Source organism: Oryza glaberrima, chromosome 9 (assembly GCF_000147395.1).
Source record: "Oryza glaberrima chromosome 9, OglaRS2, whole genome shotgun sequence".
Lineage (NCBI taxonomy): Eukaryota > Viridiplantae > Streptophyta > Magnoliopsida > Poales > Poaceae > Oryza > Oryza glaberrima.
The window spans coordinates 9,581,599-9,599,366 of NC_068334.1; the positions used below are offsets into that span (position 1 = coordinate 9,581,599).

A 17,768-nucleotide genomic window follows, 5' to 3' on the forward strand; every position below is an offset into this window, starting at 1 on the left:
AACGAGTGTGTGGGGGGGGAGGGAAGGAAGGATGGTGCGGCCGTGGCTGGGGCGCGCGACGAGGGCGTTTATGTAGGATCGAGATGTCGACTAGAGGGGGTGAATATGTGATTTAAACTAGATGACACCTAATCAAAACTAACATAAGTTGTTAGGCTTGGTGAGGGACAATGTAAACTAAGCAACTAAGTTAAGTTTTGCAAACCTCGGGTGATATGAGCTCAAGTATATCACTATGAAAGTAAATAACACGCTAAGTTAGTTTTGCAATCCTAGAGTGATATGGGCTCAAACATATCTATATGAAAGTAAATTGCACAAATGTACATGCAAAAGGTAAATGAGACAAGAGACAAGGAGTTTTTCACCCGAGGTTCAGAAACTCGCCGGTTTCTTAATCCCCATTGAGGCGAGCCCAACTTCATCGCTCAAAACCACGAAGCCACTGCAAGCCCTCTTCATCAATGTAGCACCCATATTTTATCACGCACGTGTCTTGTCGCCCGCCTTCTTCCGGGAAGCCGCCGAGCTCGCGTCTCCCTCTCTCTCGTGTTTCATCGCCACCGCGTGTGACGTCGCCCGCGTCACCTCACTCTGAGAACTCTACCGCCCAAATCCCGGCCGTAGCCATCGTCGGCCGCGCGTCACCCATGTTCCACCGCCGTTCCTGCTCTCCGCGCGTCACCTCATGTCACGTCGCCGTCGTTTTCGCCGTCGAATCACCACCAGTGTGTGACGCCACTCCATCACATCGCCGTCCTCTCCGCCCCGGAATCCCGCCCTAGATGCTAGCCGTCTACCCCCAAAATGCCGTGCCTAGACCGCCAGCTCGCCACCGCGTCACCCGCCTATAAAAGGGGAACCCAAGCCCCTTCCTTGCCATCACCATATCCATCTCTCTCTCCTCTTTCCCTCTCTCGTTCACCTCTCTGTGCCGCCGCCTAGAGCCGCCGCGCCCCGCCTTCGAGTGCCGCTGTCGCTGGCGGAGCTCCGCCGAAGGTAGTCGCCGCCTTCCCCGGCCGCCGGTCGCAGAGCCGCGCCTCGCCGCCGCGGCGTGCCGCCTGTGCCCCGGCCGGGTCGAGCATAGCGAGAGGAGGAAGAAGAGAAGCCGAGCCGAGCCACTGCCAAGTTGGCCCCACCTCCCTTTCCTCCCTCCCATCACTGATAGCCGGGCCCCGCACCTCCCTCTCTCCCTTAAGCAGCAAACAAGCCGGGGCCCGCGCATCATTCCTTCCATCTATCATTGATAGGTGGGCCAACCCCTTGCCGTCCGCCTTTAGTGATGAATATTCCACGGAATATTCCTTTTCCGTTTAATATTTTGATTTCTAAATATTCCAGAAAATCCATTTATCCTTTGAAAATCCATAGTAAATCAACCCCGATTGACCCCGTTCAAGTTCCTAATTTTTTTTTAAAAAATTGAGATCTACACAGTGGCATCATTGTTTCTCTGATTTGAGCTTGTGTTTATTGCTTTTTGTTAATTAGTTTCGCTTTTCGCGTTTAGAGCCCGAGTACGAGGAAGCTCTGGACGCCGTTTTCGAGGGAGAAGACCCCAACCCTGTGCAAGCTAAGCCTCTTTGATCACATTGCCCCTATATTTACTAATATATGTTGTTTGAAAAAAATGCATTGCTTAGTTCACACGAATAACATGTTTAGGCCTCGGATTGTTTATACAACCGACGGACCAACCTAGTAGTCGCACTTATATTTTATAGGTTGATGTTTCCATATCTTTGATAGCTCCACAAATGTTTACGCTGGTATCGTTATACAATTACCAAGGTAGTTTTGCTTAGCCATGCTTACGTTGTTCGCCGTGTGGGAATCTTGGGTTATTCCAAATACTTGTTTAAAAATCCGGTACGTTGTACCGAGGAGTTCTAAAATAAAATGTGCTGTGAAAGTGGTGATGATGCAGAGTCATGCCTTTGCGGTTTGGCTACGTATTTACGTTAAGGATCGATTCCTTTGGGAAATCAATCCAAACACGTTGCAGTGCGACCACACGGATATTTATGGGATGCCTCTGGCTATGTAAATTGTTATCAAATGGGGGTTGGTGTGCCAATGGTTGTGGAATGCCGAGAATGAGGAGATGAAGTTTTACACATTTTTGCCCATCATGGGTGTCTTTTTGCCTCTATTGTGGCATGGTGCCAGTAGGAGTAGGAGACATCCTCGGTATTTCCTGAGTGGATGATGGTTGTCCTTAACTGATACTCGGCTATGGATCTTAGCCCAACTAGGTGGCATGTGATTTTCATGGGTTAGCTTAGGAAATGCCTTATCACGAACTTCCGTTACCGACGGGTAAATGGTGTCAGTTTCGTGTCGTGTGGATAAAGCGTGCAACCTCTGCAGAGATTAATGAACTGTTCGAACAGCCGTGCCCACGGTCAAGGGCGAGTGTAAGGTGTTTCTCATAGCGTATATTTGTTTGACAAAGGTTTATGGAAAATTGGTTATTGGGAAGGGTAACGTTTCCAGAGTCCGCCTGTGTGGCAGACGGCTAACCTTTGTGGATAGGAACGGGTCTGTGTGACCTGGGGTATCGTCCGACATCGAGGTGTTGTTAGGGCCGAGTTGGTGTTGATGTGCTAAGATAACTGTGTGGACTTTGTGTTGTTGTGAAAGTGAAAAGAAACTAATAGAGGAAACAAATTAACTGTTGCTTGTTAATGTGACAAGTTGTTGCAAAGCAACTTGTGGAATGAGTCGAGGCGTGAGCCTCTTCCCGACAACTAAAACTTGACTCACAAGGAGTTTTTGTGAAATAAATCACTTTGCCAAAGGGGCAGCTTTCGTAAATAAAACCTTAGCTTCCTTGTTTAAACCGAACATGTCATTCTTTCCCCTAGCTTGCTGAGTACATTAAATACTCACCCTTACCCCTTATAATAAGCTATAGAGTTCGAAGACGAAGACGTCGACCCGACCATTGAGGAGTATCTCTACGAGCAAGCCGAGTATGAAGACTTCTAGATGTTTCGTGCCTAGCCCCAAGCCTCGCCTGTAGAATAAGTTAGTTGCCTAGATTCTTTGCCTAGTGTGTAGTTGCTTAGTCTGTCCGTATTGTTCGCTTCTGCACCATCGCTTTATGTTTTTCTGTGATGTTGTGTTGTTCATCTATGGACCTATCCATGATGGCAACTTTGTAAGGACTACTACCTAGTGATGTAATAAAGTAGTTACTTAGATTCCACATTTATTTTGTGTGTACCAGCTAGTGTATCCTGGGACTGGTACCATCTCACAGGTAATGCATAACACCCTGGTGTGAGTTAGCTGTGTTTATGGCTAACGAATGTCAAGGCGTTACAATCAAGCGGTGGGCAAGGTGGGAGTTGGCCCTCGAAGTGAAATACCCAAGCCTCGATCACTAGGGGTAGTTCTTCCTTCAATCCAAATGTGGTGAACTCTAAACCACTCACAACTGGCGCTGGGCCTTCTCCACAATCTCTTTGGAGAGGTCACCAGGCAACACCTCCACAAGCCATCTAGGAGGCGGCAACCTCCAAGAGTAACAAGCGATGACCCGGCTCGCAGATGATCAAGCGCCACACTATCTTTACAATCAAGCAAATGCACTTGACTCTTGACTAATCAACCCTCGATCACACCTAATAGATGAACACAAGCACTAGAGAGTGTGAGAGAGTGTACAAAGGGTGTATGCAAGTGAAGCAAGTGCCAAGAGAGTCCCCTTGCTGCTAGTGAGGGAGTATTTATACCCCCACCAACAAAACCTAGCCATTAGAGGAGAAATCCCCCAACTCTGTGCACTGCCGGTCAGATCGCCATTGTCTGGCAGGTCAGACCGAACTACTTTGTAACGGCTAGAAAACTAGCCGTTACAGTGAAATTATTGAGCCCACTCAGCCCAACCGGTCAGACCGCCATACGGTGGCCAGTCAGACCGGCCATGGCTCGGTCAGACCGCCACCAGCTCTGTCTGACCAACTGTGGCTCTGGCGGCTCGGGTTTTCCACCCCAGAGCACACCACCCAGGCCCACAGCCACCTTCCAGGGGGCCGGTCAGACCGGCATTGAGCCATCGGTCAGACCAACATCTACCCGCCAGTCAGACCGGCCCCTGACAGAGTTAAATGAATATAGATTGAGAACCAAGTCTAAATGCAAATGACCTAATGTGGCATTTTAATCATCTCTTTGTTCAGGTCATTACCCCTCTTGATAGTACGGCAAAGCTATAAATAAAACTAGCAAATTTTGATCGCCTAACTCCTCGATCAATTAAAATAAAAACCTCTAGTGTTACCGTCTTCGTTCCTTTTGCTTTGCGCCATCGAATTTAGTCCAGGGTAATCATCCATGAACACATATCACGTGGTCCTAACTCAAAAAATATAACTCAAGAGAACGGTTAGTCCACATTTAGCTCTTGTCATTAATTATCAAAATTAACAACCGGGGCCTAGATGCTTCAGTCGGCGACGAGGAGTCATGATCTTTAGTACGTGTTGAAGGAAACTGTTGTAAAGATATATATATATATATATGTGGGATTGTGGGACTCGAACTCAAGATCTTTCACCTCAACCCTCACCCGTGTTACCATCCCACCTACTACATACATCTGATTTTGATAAAGATACTTTCTTTTTAAACTAACCCTAGAGACATCTTTAGTCCGAGTTGATGTTACCAACCGGTATAAAACATGTTGCCAACCGGTACTAAAAATATCTTTAATCCGGGTTGATGTTACCAACCAATACTAAAGATGCATTTTTAGTACCAGTTGGTAACACCAACCGGAACTTAAGGTATTTTTAGGGACTTGGACTTTTCGAACTGGTAGTAAAGCATATTTAGTACCGGTTCATCAGGTATATTTGTGTTTTGGGACTAGGATAAAAGATTTCTCTAGTAGTGTACGGATGTAAGAATATGTGCTAGTGGGATTTAGCTTTCACAGGTGCAGAGAAATCAATTTCTAGGAACCTAGCAACGACTTTCATGGTCATTTGTCGACCCACCTTTAGCCAAGTATCTACAAAAATTACGTATTGTGCACACGCACAAAAGAGCCATGCATCCCATGAAAATACTAAACAAAGCAAAGGCTCTCCATGTCACTACTCCTTTTAATCCTAACGATCGACCCAATTCTTCAAGTACTAGACAAAGCAACGGAGGATGGCACCTTATCATGTCTAAGTGGCCGGCAAGCTAGGATGCGAACATCCCTCTACACAGATGATATCGCAATCTTCGTCGCACCAACCTAACAGGATGTTTTCATCCTTAGCTCAAACCCTAGAGGTCTTTGGTGAACCCACGGGCTTGCACTACTTAGAAAAAGCATTTTACCCGATGTGGGGTCTTTTTTTCGCAGGCGGATATGACCCTTGGAGCCAAATGACCGCCTACAAAAATATAAATCGGGGTGAAATTCGCTGTCAGACCACTTAAGCGGCGCCAACGAAAATAATTTTCGCAGGCGGACCATTTAAGCGGTCCGCCTGCAAAAATCGTACCTACCAAAAAAAAAACTTAACTCCTTATCTTCTCCTCTCACCCCCTCCCCACCACTCATTTCCCTCTCAACTCTCTCTCTCTCCCTCCCTCAACACTTCTCCTCTCCCCACCGGCCGGGCCCGTCGTCCCCCTCCCCTCCCTCCCTCCCCGCCGGAGGGGGAGCGACGGCGGTGGTGCGGACGCAGCGGCGGCGGCACGGACGCGGAGGCGGTGGCATGGACGGCGACTGTGGTGGCGCGGAGCCGGTGGTCGGGGCGCATTTTTTTGTTCGTCCAGAGGATTTTCGCAGGCGGGCCATTGGGCGATGATTTTCGCAGTCGTTTATCTACAGGCGGTCCTTCCCCCGCCTAGAAAAACAACTTTTGGCCGCCTGCAAAAATGTTTTTTTCTAGTAGTGTTGAGAGCTAATTAACCTGCAAAAGAGTCAAATGGCACCAATTCACTGCTTTAATTAGATTAACCTAAACAACATCATGACGAACTTCCTTGCCACACAAGGTGATTTCCTGATCACCTATCTAGGCCTGCCCCTCTCGTTGACGAAACTTGGGAAAGCGCATCATCAACCGCTGATAGACAAGGCATCATATACAAGCTTCCTCTTTAGCAGGGAAAACTCCTCAACCATGCGGGAAGAACAACTTTGGTCAAAACGGTTCTCATGGCCCAGGCGATCTACCACTTAACTTCAATCAAGTTACCTAAGGCCATGTTCCAAGCATTGGACAAGATAAAACGAAAGCTCCTTTGGGCCGGTAGTGTAAACCTCTCCGGTGCCCCGGGGGGAGGGGGGGGAGGGAGGGACCTCCAACGTTTTGCTCAAGCACTAAGCTCTGCGCTGGCTTTGGTTTGAATGGGTGGCACTAGACAAACCTTTGGTGCAGCATGCCGATGCCTTGCAAATTGCAATGAGAAATACATGGCTATTTTTAATGCGGCGATGGAAATCAGGGTCAGCAACAACAACAAGACTATCTTCTTGAACGACAAATGGTTGAATGGCCAAATCCCATGGTCCATTGCACCGAATATCTACGCGTCTCAAGAAGGAAGAACATATCAGTTAACGAGGCTATTTCAAACAACAATTGGGTAGGTGACCTCCTGCCTATGCACTATGCCACAGCCCAGCATTTTCAACAATTTGTCAAGCTCCGGATGCAAATCCACACAATCGACTTGCTGCCAAACACCGAAGACTGCATCAAGTGGAGGTTCACTGAGCATGGCCAATACTCGTCCAAATCAGCCTACATGATACAGTTCAAAGGAGCAATAAAAATAGTTTTTTAAGAACATCATATGGGACACATGGGCACCATCGAAGTGCAAATTCTTCGCCTAGCTAATCATACAAAATATTGTTTGGATGGCTGACAGATTACAAGCGCGCCAATGGCCCAACCAATGGTTCTGCCCACTATGCCGAGCTACACCAGAATATGTAGTTCACCTTCTGGTCCATTGCAGATTGACAAGAAGAATTTGGGACTCAGTCGCAGCAACTCAGTACAAGATTGGTGGAACCTCCTCCTCACCTTACTGAACGCGCCAATGTAGCCCATAAAATCCCTAATCATCCACATCTCTTGGGAGCTTTGGAAGGAAAAAAAAACTCCAAAGCGTTCATGGAGCTTGCAAACACACCAATGAGCACCCTGGCAAAAATCAAGGAAGAGGCCACACTGGGTAGCGGTAGGGGTGAAAAAAGCTTATCTGAGTCCCCTCCTCTGGGAGAGTAGAACTCAGAGTTGGTCCAGGATAACCGAAACTCCCACCCCTTGAGGTAAATAATGAGGTGAAAAATTAATGTAGGTTATTCCTTGATGAAAAAAGGCAACAGTGCAGACAACAAAGTCATTCCTGATGACACTGGGCGACTTCCTCCACCTCGCTGCATCACCACTCTAGCTCGTCCTTCCCAAATGGTGACATGCAAGTGATGGCGCCGCATAGTCACCAACGCCAACTTCCTATGTTGCTTTGATCACCCCGTCCGCGGAAGGTTGGCAGGTACTACCATCACTGCCTCCGATAGTCATGTCCTAACAACTACCATAGCCGCACCTTTTGTCCGTTCCACCTCACCGCTAGAAATGATTGGCCTCGATGCAAACTACTTCTTCCTTGATTTCATATAACACCCTGATGTTCAGACCGTTAAAAACTATTTTAATAAAAAAAATCTATTTTCAAACATTTTGGTTGTTTAAATGTTATTAAGGACATAAGCACCAAAAGATTTTAGTTGAATCCTTCCTTGCGACCATTAAAATTCCCAGTCCAAAAATCCCTATCAAAATTTCAATCCTGGGATAAGGAATTTCTCAATTCGAAATTACTCCAAAATTCTTCCAAAATTTGGGCCAGCAGTATAATGACGCTAGGGCAACCGGCCGCTCCCTCGCTTCTCTTGCTACCGCCTCTCTCTGTTGTCCTCTTTCGCTACCCACCACATATAAATCCGTGGTCATCCCCTCTTCTTCTCCAACCTCAGCCCACAGCGCCGTGCTTCAACCCTGAGCTCGCCGCCACCGCAAGGGCGGACTACCACTATGGGACGCGCTTAGGCTAGGCCAGGCAGCCCACGGGCCTTCCTGGCCGGGCAGCCCATGGGCCTTTTCTGCTTTTTCATTCCTCCGATGTCCATTTTACCCACCTCCGACCTGACTGTACCTGTCATCCTCTAAATCAAATCCAAATTATTTTTTCGAAAGTCTTAATTTTCTATAATCCCAAAAATGTTTTTGATTTCTAAGCTCCATATCTTTCCATCTGTAGCTCCGATTAATCCAATTCAAGTCTCATTTTTTCTTGAAATTGAGATCTATCTATCGACGAGCTATACCCGACAATGGTATTTATAGAGTATGGGGTCGTTTGTACCTAGATATACACAAGATTATAATAAGGAGACCAATGGAAGAACAATGATTTATATTGATTTGGGTTCTCAGGATGAGTAACAACTCTACTCAAGTTTATATGTGTATCTTGAAAAAAAACACCGTAGCATACGGATTACAAAGGGGAGCAAGTTAGATAATCTAACCTGCCGATTTGGATATGCCGAGTACGGCTCGATGAGTTGGTATCGACAACTAAGGCTCTGACTCTTCCAGATTATCTCTCAATGTGGCTTTGGCTATGGCTTTGTGATTCGATGTTTCTCCTCCCCACAAAGGGCCTTGTATTTGTACGGATGTCTTCTCCAAGTAGAATATGGGCTGAACAAAACCTTGTATTCTTTGGGTTGAACTCCAATGTCTTTTATTCCCACGAAAACAGTTTCCTTCCTGACTCACCTTATTACCATACTTGAATATACATTTCCGTATATCACGAATCCATATATGAGAGGTATGTCTTATATGTAACACTAACTCTATCTAATACTATTAGTTATTAATAATACTACATCCGTATCATATTATAAGTTGTTTTGACTTCTTTAAGATTGACTAAATTTATAAAAAAAATTAGTAATATCTATAATACCTAAATAGTTTTATAAAACTAACATTTAATATATTTTAATAATATGTTTGTTTTGTTTTAAAAATGGACATATATTTTTCTATAAACTTGATTAAGTTTTAAAAGTTTGAGAAAAAAATTAAAGTGACTTATAATATAAAACGGAGGGAGCAGTATTTTATTTTTAAGTTATTTTGGTTCTCTCTTTTTCGTGCGTACTCAAACATTGACGTACGGAGATTAGTTCCGACGCGAATATTCGAAGATTTTGAAGATGAAGACAGAGGCATGTCACTCTTTGATTACATTGCTTCCAGATTATAGAATGTTTTTGCAAAATGGTATGGCTAATGTGAACGATAAACCTGACCGGTCGCTTGACGGGCCAAGAACACTTTTCGACCTAAGGCATCAATATTCCGCCAGCAATATTATTGCGCTTGAAACATCATGCAACGCAAAGTGAATGCATGCAACTGTCGAAACAGTTTTGGACCAGCCAGAATCAATCCACATCTCATCAGCATCGTCTCCTCCCACTAATATGATCAGCATCCGTAGCCTGCAAAGCCCGCGGCCATGGCAACTCGCAGGGGTAAGCCACCCCGGCATACTTGTTCCTCTCATGCCACCGCTCCACCGCCATCGTCTCCAGCTCGACGGAGAAGAGCCAAGTGTCCTCCACCGGCGGCCTCAGCAGCACATACGCCGCGCTCGCCGCGACAACGATGGCTTCTCCGTTCTGCTCCTGGAAGTACCCCTCGTCGTACCCTGGCAGGCCCCGTGCCGCCGCCGGCAACCAAACCCGCTTCTCGAGCACCCACTCGCCGTCGCCGTCGAGCTGCGCGAACACCTTGAGGTCGTTGTTTATCACACGGACCACGCGCATGGCGACGCCGTCGCCGCCGGCGATGATCCGGAACGTCCGCTTGTCGTAGCTCTCGCGGACGTTCTCCGGGAACGTCACGAGGGAGAATCCCGCGGTGGTCTCGTCGAGGACGAGCATGTCGCCGTCTTCGTCGCCCTCGATTTCCCAGTAGACGCGGCCATTGGCGCGCCCCACGAAGCTCGTGGCGTCGAGCCTTACACGCTCCAGTGTGACGTCGCCACCGGCGGCTGTGCTGTGCGGTAGGCGCCAGCCGCCGCTGCCGCCGCCGCCGCCGGAGGTGAACGTGCAGGCCAATGTCTCGCCGAGAGGGAGAATATAGTTCAGCAGGTAACGATCGTAGAGCGCGCAGATGACCTTGAAGTTGGACATGCCGATGCCGCCGCCGTCGCCGTCGCCGTCGAGGAGGAAGACGCCGAGGCACTGGTATCCGCTGAGGTCGGGAGGACAGGGGATACCCTGGTGGCGCCGCGTCAGGGGCTCGCAGACGACGATGTCGGGGAAGGTGAAGCAGTGGCGCCGCGCCTGTGAGCCGCCGTCGCCGGTGCGTTGCTTCATCTTGGTGAGGAGGAGTAGGCCGCCGCGGGAGTCCGCGAGCTCCCAGGAGTAGCCGCTCTCGCACTCCGGGAGGAAATCGAGGGAGGAGAACCGGCGGCGATCGGTGTCGGCGAGCTCGTCGGAAGGGACGAAGACGAAGTTCGTGCCACCATCAGGGAATCCCCCCGCCGCCGCCTGCCTGTAGTACGCGTCGTCGACGGTGTGGTAGTGCCCGGCGACGTGGCGGCTCGCGCCGTGGAGCGCGCGGAAGGCGTCGAGGAAGCCGGCGGCGGTGACGACGCGGCGCCACCGCTTGCACGCGTACGCCGCGCGGACGAGGCAGGTGGGGGAGGCGAGCCGGAGGAGGATGTCCTGGAGGAGGTGGTCGGGGACGTCGTCCACGGTCGTCGTCGTCGCGCCGTCGGCCATGGCTGAGTCGACAGGCTTCCTCCTCCGCGCCTTGTTCAGCTTGCCCCCTCGCTGACCGCGGCCGCGGCGCGTCTCCGTCGGCGTCGCCATGGGCACACGGTGTGTGAAGACGTGATGTGACTGTGTGTTGGTTAGGTGACTAGCTGAGCGGTCACGCGACAGAGATTAGTAGTAAGCCCACGGCGACGATCTCGGTCAGCTTGTTTGACTGACAACGCGGTTTTTCCTTATTAAGATACAACCTTTACAATTCGTTTTCGTTATTACGCTTTGAACAGTATGGTTTGTACGAAAATTTCTTATATCGAAGTTGTTTTAAAATATCAAATCAATGAACTTTAATTACTCACGCACTATATTAACTTTTTTATTTTTCGCATCCTAATCTTATGTTTATTTTCTATTTCTATTATTAGAAACGAATGCGGCTGAGAAAGTGGAATAGATCGTGTGCTGTGTATGCGTGGTGCGCGCGGCAAGTACTTCGCGTAAAAAGCTGACTCCATACGCGCGTGGATAGCTGCTTCGTCCGCTAGAATATCTGGAAAATGGGCTGCACATGTATTGCATGGTTGAACGTGCGGGTGACGAGGAAAGCGTACGTGTGTCGTTGTCGAATATGCTTCGCATGCCACTAATTAAGCTCGAATTTGATTAACTGAATCTTTTCTTCTTGAAACTGATTGTGTGTCTAGCTAGACGGATTGGCTTAGAAAATTTGGGCACTACTTTAAAACAATCATTGTTGCCGTCGGACAAATCAGTTATAACACGAGGCTAATCCCCGCGAAAATAGTGTATTTTCGTAGGTCGCCTAAGAAAGTATTTACAAAGCGCAAAAAAAAAACTAACAAATTTAAAAATTCCATATACGAGCATATTCAAATGCCCCGGATCCATTCAATAAATTTATTCATCAAATTCATCAAATATCACACAAAGCAAAAAAAAATCTTCGCCGGTCGAAGCCGCCGGCGCAGCCTGAGAGCCACCACCCAACCTACCAAAGCCGCTGCTAGTTGAAGTCGAAGCCGCTTTCGAGAACGGCATGAGGCGTCGGTGATGGACCCGCTCACCTGAGACTGCTGGGTGGTGGATCCATGTGCCCCAAGCTAGCTAGCGGCGGATCCAAGCGTTGTCGTCGCCGCGGCCGACGGTGGATCCAGGCGCTGTCGCCATCGTCATCGCGGCCGTCATTGTTGTCCCGGCCAGCGGCCGATCCATGCGCCCGAGGCTAGTTGGTGGCGGATCCAGATTTTTGTCGTCGTCACGGTCGGCAGTGGATCCATGCACTGTCGCCGCCGTCGTCGTCACGGCCAGCGATAGATCTACGCACCGTCGCCGTGGCTATCATTGATCACCGCCTGAGGGAAACGAGGAAGGCCGGATGAGTTGGTGAGGGGATAGGGATGGAGGTGGAGGAGAAGAGGAGATGGAGGAGGATTTGGCCACTGTTGTAAGCTCAATTCTGGCCATAAGTGATTGCACATATTTAGTAGTAGTTCTGCCTAGCTTCTTCTCTAATGTCAAAGGGTTCAAAAGAGCATCGATTTTATAACATAAATGCATGCATCCCTTGCATGATTTTCAAATGATTTTAAAAATTTCAAACAAAATTTTGTTGCAGAGGTCATAATATCATCATATAGCTCTCTTCATGAACATACAACACTAAATCCAATCTACACATTCAAGAAAAGCAAGGGCCATGTTTATATCATCTTACAAGATTAAAGGGTGTTATTCCAATCAATAGACACAGATGTTAGGGCAACGACCATATATATCCAAATCTTCTACAATTCACGGTGCAAGCGCTTAAGGTAGGTGGCCACGGAAGCTCACACGGATACGCAACACTTGCGTACTTGCATTCCGTCACCTCCATGGTCTCAAGGTCGATGGAGACCATCCATGTCGTCTTGTCCTCCACCGGCGTCACAACAGCACACGACGTGCTCACCGTGACGATGTCCACTCCGCCGCAAAAACAGCTCTCCTTGTAGCCTTGTAGCCTACGAGTAGCCTCCACCAAATGGAGGCTCTTCTCAAGAACCAACTCATCAGTGTCGCACAACCATGTCACAACACGGAGAGTCTCTCCCTCTAAGACGACGACGCGCACGTTGTGACGGTCGCCATTGCCGTCGACGATAGCTCGCAGCTCTGACCCTCGCACACCCGCTGGCGTGCGTAAAATGTGGGGATCAATCCCATTCTCATCGAGAATTAGCAGTGACCCTTCGTCTTCCTTGATCGCCCAGAATATCGAGCCCCCAGCATGGCCAAGAAAACGAAGGGAATCCCTATCATGGAGATGGATACCGGGTCTGGTTCTGAGATGCGTGACGACGACGTACCACTCGAAAAGCTTGGGTACCTCATCATCTTCGTCGGGCTTCGTGTGCCGGGTCCAATCCCACATGTCCTCCATGTACTCGCAAACAGTAATCGTGCCAACATCTCCGGACACACCGAAGTATGGCTGGTACACCACGCATGTCACCTTGAAATTGGACATGGAGAAGCTGCCGTTGCGGTCGAAGTCGATGAGGAACACGCCGACGCAGTGGTGGTACTTCATCGCCTCCATGCGAGGGATCACCTTGTGCCGCCGTGTGACCGGCTCGCAGACGACGAGGTCGGGGAAGCAGCGGCGCATCCAGTTGGATTTCTTTATCTTGGCGAGGAGGAGGAGGCTGCCACGGCTATCGACGATCTCCCACCGCGAGCCGCCACCGGGGAGGAAGTCGAGGGAGAAGCGGCGGCGGCCGGTGGAGAGAAACTCCGGCGAGGTGGGGACGAACGCGACGCTGCTGCAGCAGGCTCTGGGTTTGGGAGTAGTGAAGGATGGTGGATGGAGACGGCGGTGGTAGTGGCCCACGATCTGATGCGGTGGTATGTCGTAGTCGAGGACGAAGCTCTGTTGGGTGATGACACGGCGCCACCGCCGGCACGTCGCCGCGGCGCGGACGAGCGAGAGAGACGAATCGAGGTGTTGGAGGATGAGCTCCAGGAGCTTGTCGGGGACGTCGTGCAGCGTCGTCGGCGGTGGCCTCGCCGGTGCTTTGCTGCTGTTGTTTGTACTGCAGCAGCAAGAAGCTTTCTCCTTCGCCATGTATAAGAGGAGGTCAGTACTGTACTAGCTACACTACTGGATGTTCAGATCGATATCTACCATGGATTGGCTATATGTATAGGTTGTAATTAAGTAGCCACACGTTTGCTATCTTGTCCTACAATTAATTAAACTAATGTTTTTGGTGTGTGATTTCGCACATGCTAGAGTAGGGAACAGTTCCCTCCAAGTCGTTTCGCTAGCTGCTGAGTTCACATTGTTTTTTGTTTCAAAAGAGAAACCCAGCATTGCTGGTGGTGTTGTATTAGAATTTTGCATACTTTAGCTAGTCAGCAAACACGCTTTATGGCAAAGACATGTGCCTGCATGCGTGACTGAGTCGTGAGTCCATAGGAGAAAAAAAGGAGCTGCTTTCTAAAAGCTAGCGAGACAAGTGGAGAATAACTTTTCTTATCTTCTCGGCGAGAAAATCAAGCATATGTTCTTCCGACAAGCATCTGTACATATTAAGAACATTTCACTGTACAGGAGTATTATTGGAGCGCTAATTTTCTGAGTCGCCTGCCAATCAGGCGTCCGATTTTTTTCTCAAAAATTGGACGCTGTGTCGCTAAGTAGACTAAAAATATTTCGCTAAATAGACGAAAATGTTTCACTCTTTTAAAAAGCTGAAACACAACAAAATCACCTCATGAAATATTTTGCTACAACGTATGAAACAACGGTTTCCACAAAATCAGGCGTTGTTTCACCCTATATAAAAATAATATTTTAGCAAATAGAGAAATAATGTTTCAATTCTTAAAAAAAAGTGAAATACAATTAGATCGCTAGATGAAACAATTTGGTTTAACGTATGCCAAAAAAAATGATTTTAAGCCATTGCAACTCTTAAACCCATCTGCATCAACAAACCACGTGTCAATCAAGATAAAATTATTAAGACAGTATCAAAAATCCACTGCAATTTTTGGTACATACATAATGAAACATCATGAGTACACTAGCTGAAACATTATTGGTGGAAAAAAAATAAAACGGATTCTCCTAATAGGGCGTTTCCGTAATATGCGGGTGATTTGCTGCAAAGCGTGCATGGTGGGGGTGGCGCGTGAGGCGTGGGAGCCGCGGGAGCCCGATTTTTTCTCCCCACCCCCCATCGGGCGCCCGATGGGGAGGATTTTCCCTAATTTTCTTAGTCGCGAACTTAGGTTATATACATGTGACCTAATTAAGTTTATGTGTCGAATTTGGTAATGTTACTGACCAGTGTTTGATGAAGCCATCGGAGCAAGCAGTGCAAGTACCACACTTGATAAGCTTAAGTCGGCAGTTAGGCCTACCAAAAGTTGTAGGAAACACCCTCCACAGTGTATTTGGCTTTAAATAGAGTTTTTTTACTGACAATAAATTTTATGATTCAACTCCTGCTTTTATTCATTTCTGCCCCAATCACTACCAGACTTGCGAGCTACCCTGTGGGTCGGTATATTTTCTGTGGGTTCCGCAGCCAACCCACAAAAATATGAATTTTTGTGACGGTGTTACTAATACCTACAGAAAAACTTCATATTTCTGTCGGTTTCACGTGAACCCACAAAATAATCAGCGCTGACAGGTGGGCCATGTAGGCCATCATATAAAAGTCAGAAGGCCAAGCCTCCCAAAACCTAACTCCCAATCCCCAGTCCCTCCCCCAAATCCTCCAGCCGCCGCCGCCCCTCTATTCTCCCGATCCCCTCGGCGAGCCACGCGAACCTAGCGCCGTGCCGATGCCTTCGACGAACGGGAAGATGCCCCCGTCCCTGCGCCATCGAGAAGACTCTGCCTTCACCACCAATCTTCGGTCGGCGACGAGCGTCCGCCATCCTCTCCACCAGCGGCGCCAGCCACACGAAGCTCAGGGCATCCAGATCCAGATGCCCCCATCTTGCTGGCCATGGATCCAGCCGTACCAAGTGTAGGTGCTCCAGATCCGGCGGTCTCCTGCTCCGGCAACGCTTGCAGATTCGGCCTCGAGAAGAGCGGACGATACCTCCTTCCCCTCCTCTTCAGTAAGTGAAGGCAGCCCAAAAATGTGTCTCCCAATGGTGAGGGAATGGTTTGGAGCTCCTTTCCTAGCACTAGCATATGTCGTTGCTGCTAATCCCCTCCACAACCACTGATTTGTTCAGTAGCCGCCGCCGGAGCTTTTTGGGAGTGAAATATTGGTGCGCTTTACACCTGCAGCTAACCTTTCTCGCAGCATAAAAAACTGTAAGCCTACTCATATGTGTTTACATTTATAGATTATTTTGCTTCTAATTTTTACAGTGATTACTAGGTAGATCTAGAGTTCCAGACAATAGTGGCTAGAGATTGGGTTATTGGGTTGTGATCTATATTATTTTGCTTCTGCTCTAATGGCTAGTGATTGGTTAGTGCTTGTGATATGTTATTTTGCTCTAGATTATATACATTTTTAAACTTGCTAAGACCCAGTGCTATCTTTGCTTTATGATAGATGGATAGGTACCTTTCATCCAAACAAATCAATTGATGTCTCTTGATTGTTAATTTTTCTAATGTACATACCCTTTATAATTCACCCTGCTCACTTCAATCTGTATTTTTGCTTAACATGCCATAGCTTGCAGGTCTGCAGCTTCAATGATGCAGTTAAATCTCTGCAAAAGGCTGTACAGCATGAATATCAAGGTATACCTGTTGATATGATCAATCTTTTCTGAGTCTAAGATGCAAACCTTCTCATTTCAGTTTGAGTTAATCCTTGCATTCCTGACTTAACAATTATTACTTTAGTACTTTGATCTTTAGCGTAACAATTATGTTAAGAAGTATGTATTTACTTTTATATAACCTGGGGTATTCACATGCACTATACATTGAGTTAAGTTTCTCATGGATGATGAAAACTTGAGCATTTAAACTTTATTTTTCTCTTTTCTACTCAGGCTGAGCAAAGGAGAAAGGACATGGACTATTGCTGCTGGAAGACATAAACTTGATGATCAAATAGATTCTTGTTGAACTGAAATTCAATAAACATATGTAGTTTTTACTTTAATCCTTTGTATATTACTAATTTAAATGTGTAAGAGCTCATTTGTACTGAATGTTGAAGGGCTGGAAGTAATTTGATGGAAGAATTGATGTGTTGTATGTGTTGCTAGATCATATATACATTGGTGAAAATACAAGTTCAGTTGCATAATGTGGTGATAAAAGTAATGTTTAGCAATCCATTTGACATGTGGATTCTATTATAGTTTTTTTTTTTTTGTCTTCAAAGATAATTATTCTGACGGTACCAACGTGGTTTTTCTGACGGTTGCCCGCCGGAATTTAGATGGCAAAAACCTGACGACAATGGAATTTTTCTGTGTTCCACCCACAGGAATAAACCGACAGAATTGTTATTTCTGTAGGGAAACCGACAGAAAAATTGAATTTCTCCGGGGTAATTTTTCTGTCGGCAATTTCTGTCGGTCCACCCACAGGAAAATAATTTCTGACGGTATAATGTATTTTCCTGACGGTTTTAGGCCTACAGGGTAGCCCGTAAGTCTGGTAGTGAATGCTGAGAACAATTAATAATCGCACCCCCCATCCCCACCTATCAACAACTCATTCGTACTTTCCCCATCTCCACCACTCCACCGGGCCAACTGATCTTCTCTTCTCCCACTACAACTATGGCGCATAGTCACCCAACCGATGAGAAACACGACTCGTCAACCCCATCGATGGTCGTGGCCAGTGTCGTGCATCCTTCCCTTTGCAGCTCCTTCTCTTCCTCAACAGCCAATTGCCTTTCCCCATCCACACACGGAAATCTGGGGGTGGCGC

General features: G+C 47.6%; 2 protein-coding genes and 1 long non-coding RNA gene across 6 annotated transcripts; 1 reads left to right on the plus strand and 2 right to left on the minus strand.

Annotated features, from left to right (window-relative positions):
* Window positions 1–9,210: 9,210 nt before the first annotated feature.
* LOC127785002 (uncharacterized) lies at window positions 9,211–11,001 on the minus strand. Its single transcript, XM_052312431.1, has one exon. It carries the CDS (start codon window positions 10,928–10,930, stop codon window positions 9,509–9,511), a length of 1,422 nt encoding a protein of 473 aa, XP_052168391.1. The 5' UTR covers window positions 10,931–11,001; the 3' UTR covers window positions 9,211–9,508.
* A 1,450-nt stretch (window positions 11,002–12,451) lies between these two features.
* On the minus strand, window positions 12,452–14,013 carry LOC127784916 (uncharacterized). The gene has a single exon (XM_052312334.1). The coding sequence runs from the start codon at window positions 13,956–13,958 to the stop codon at window positions 12,606–12,608; it is 1,353 nt and encodes a 450-aa protein (XP_052168294.1). The 5' UTR covers window positions 13,959–14,013; the 3' UTR covers window positions 12,452–12,605.
* A 1,591-nt stretch (window positions 14,014–15,604) lies between these two features.
* Window positions 15,605–17,164, plus strand: LOC127784891 (uncharacterized). 4 transcript variants are annotated; one of them, XR_008019612.1, is made up of 4 exons: window positions 15,605–16,009; window positions 16,094–16,175; window positions 16,549–16,616; window positions 16,874–17,164. It is a non-coding gene; the product is annotated as an uncharacterized LOC127784891 (long non-coding RNA). The 4 variants fall into 4 exon arrangements; XR_008019616.1 differs by having other exon boundaries at window positions 16,556–16,616; XR_008019614.1 differs by having other exon boundaries at window positions 15,605–16,175; window positions 16,874–17,163.
* The last annotated feature ends 604 nt before the right edge of the window (window positions 17,165–17,768 follow it).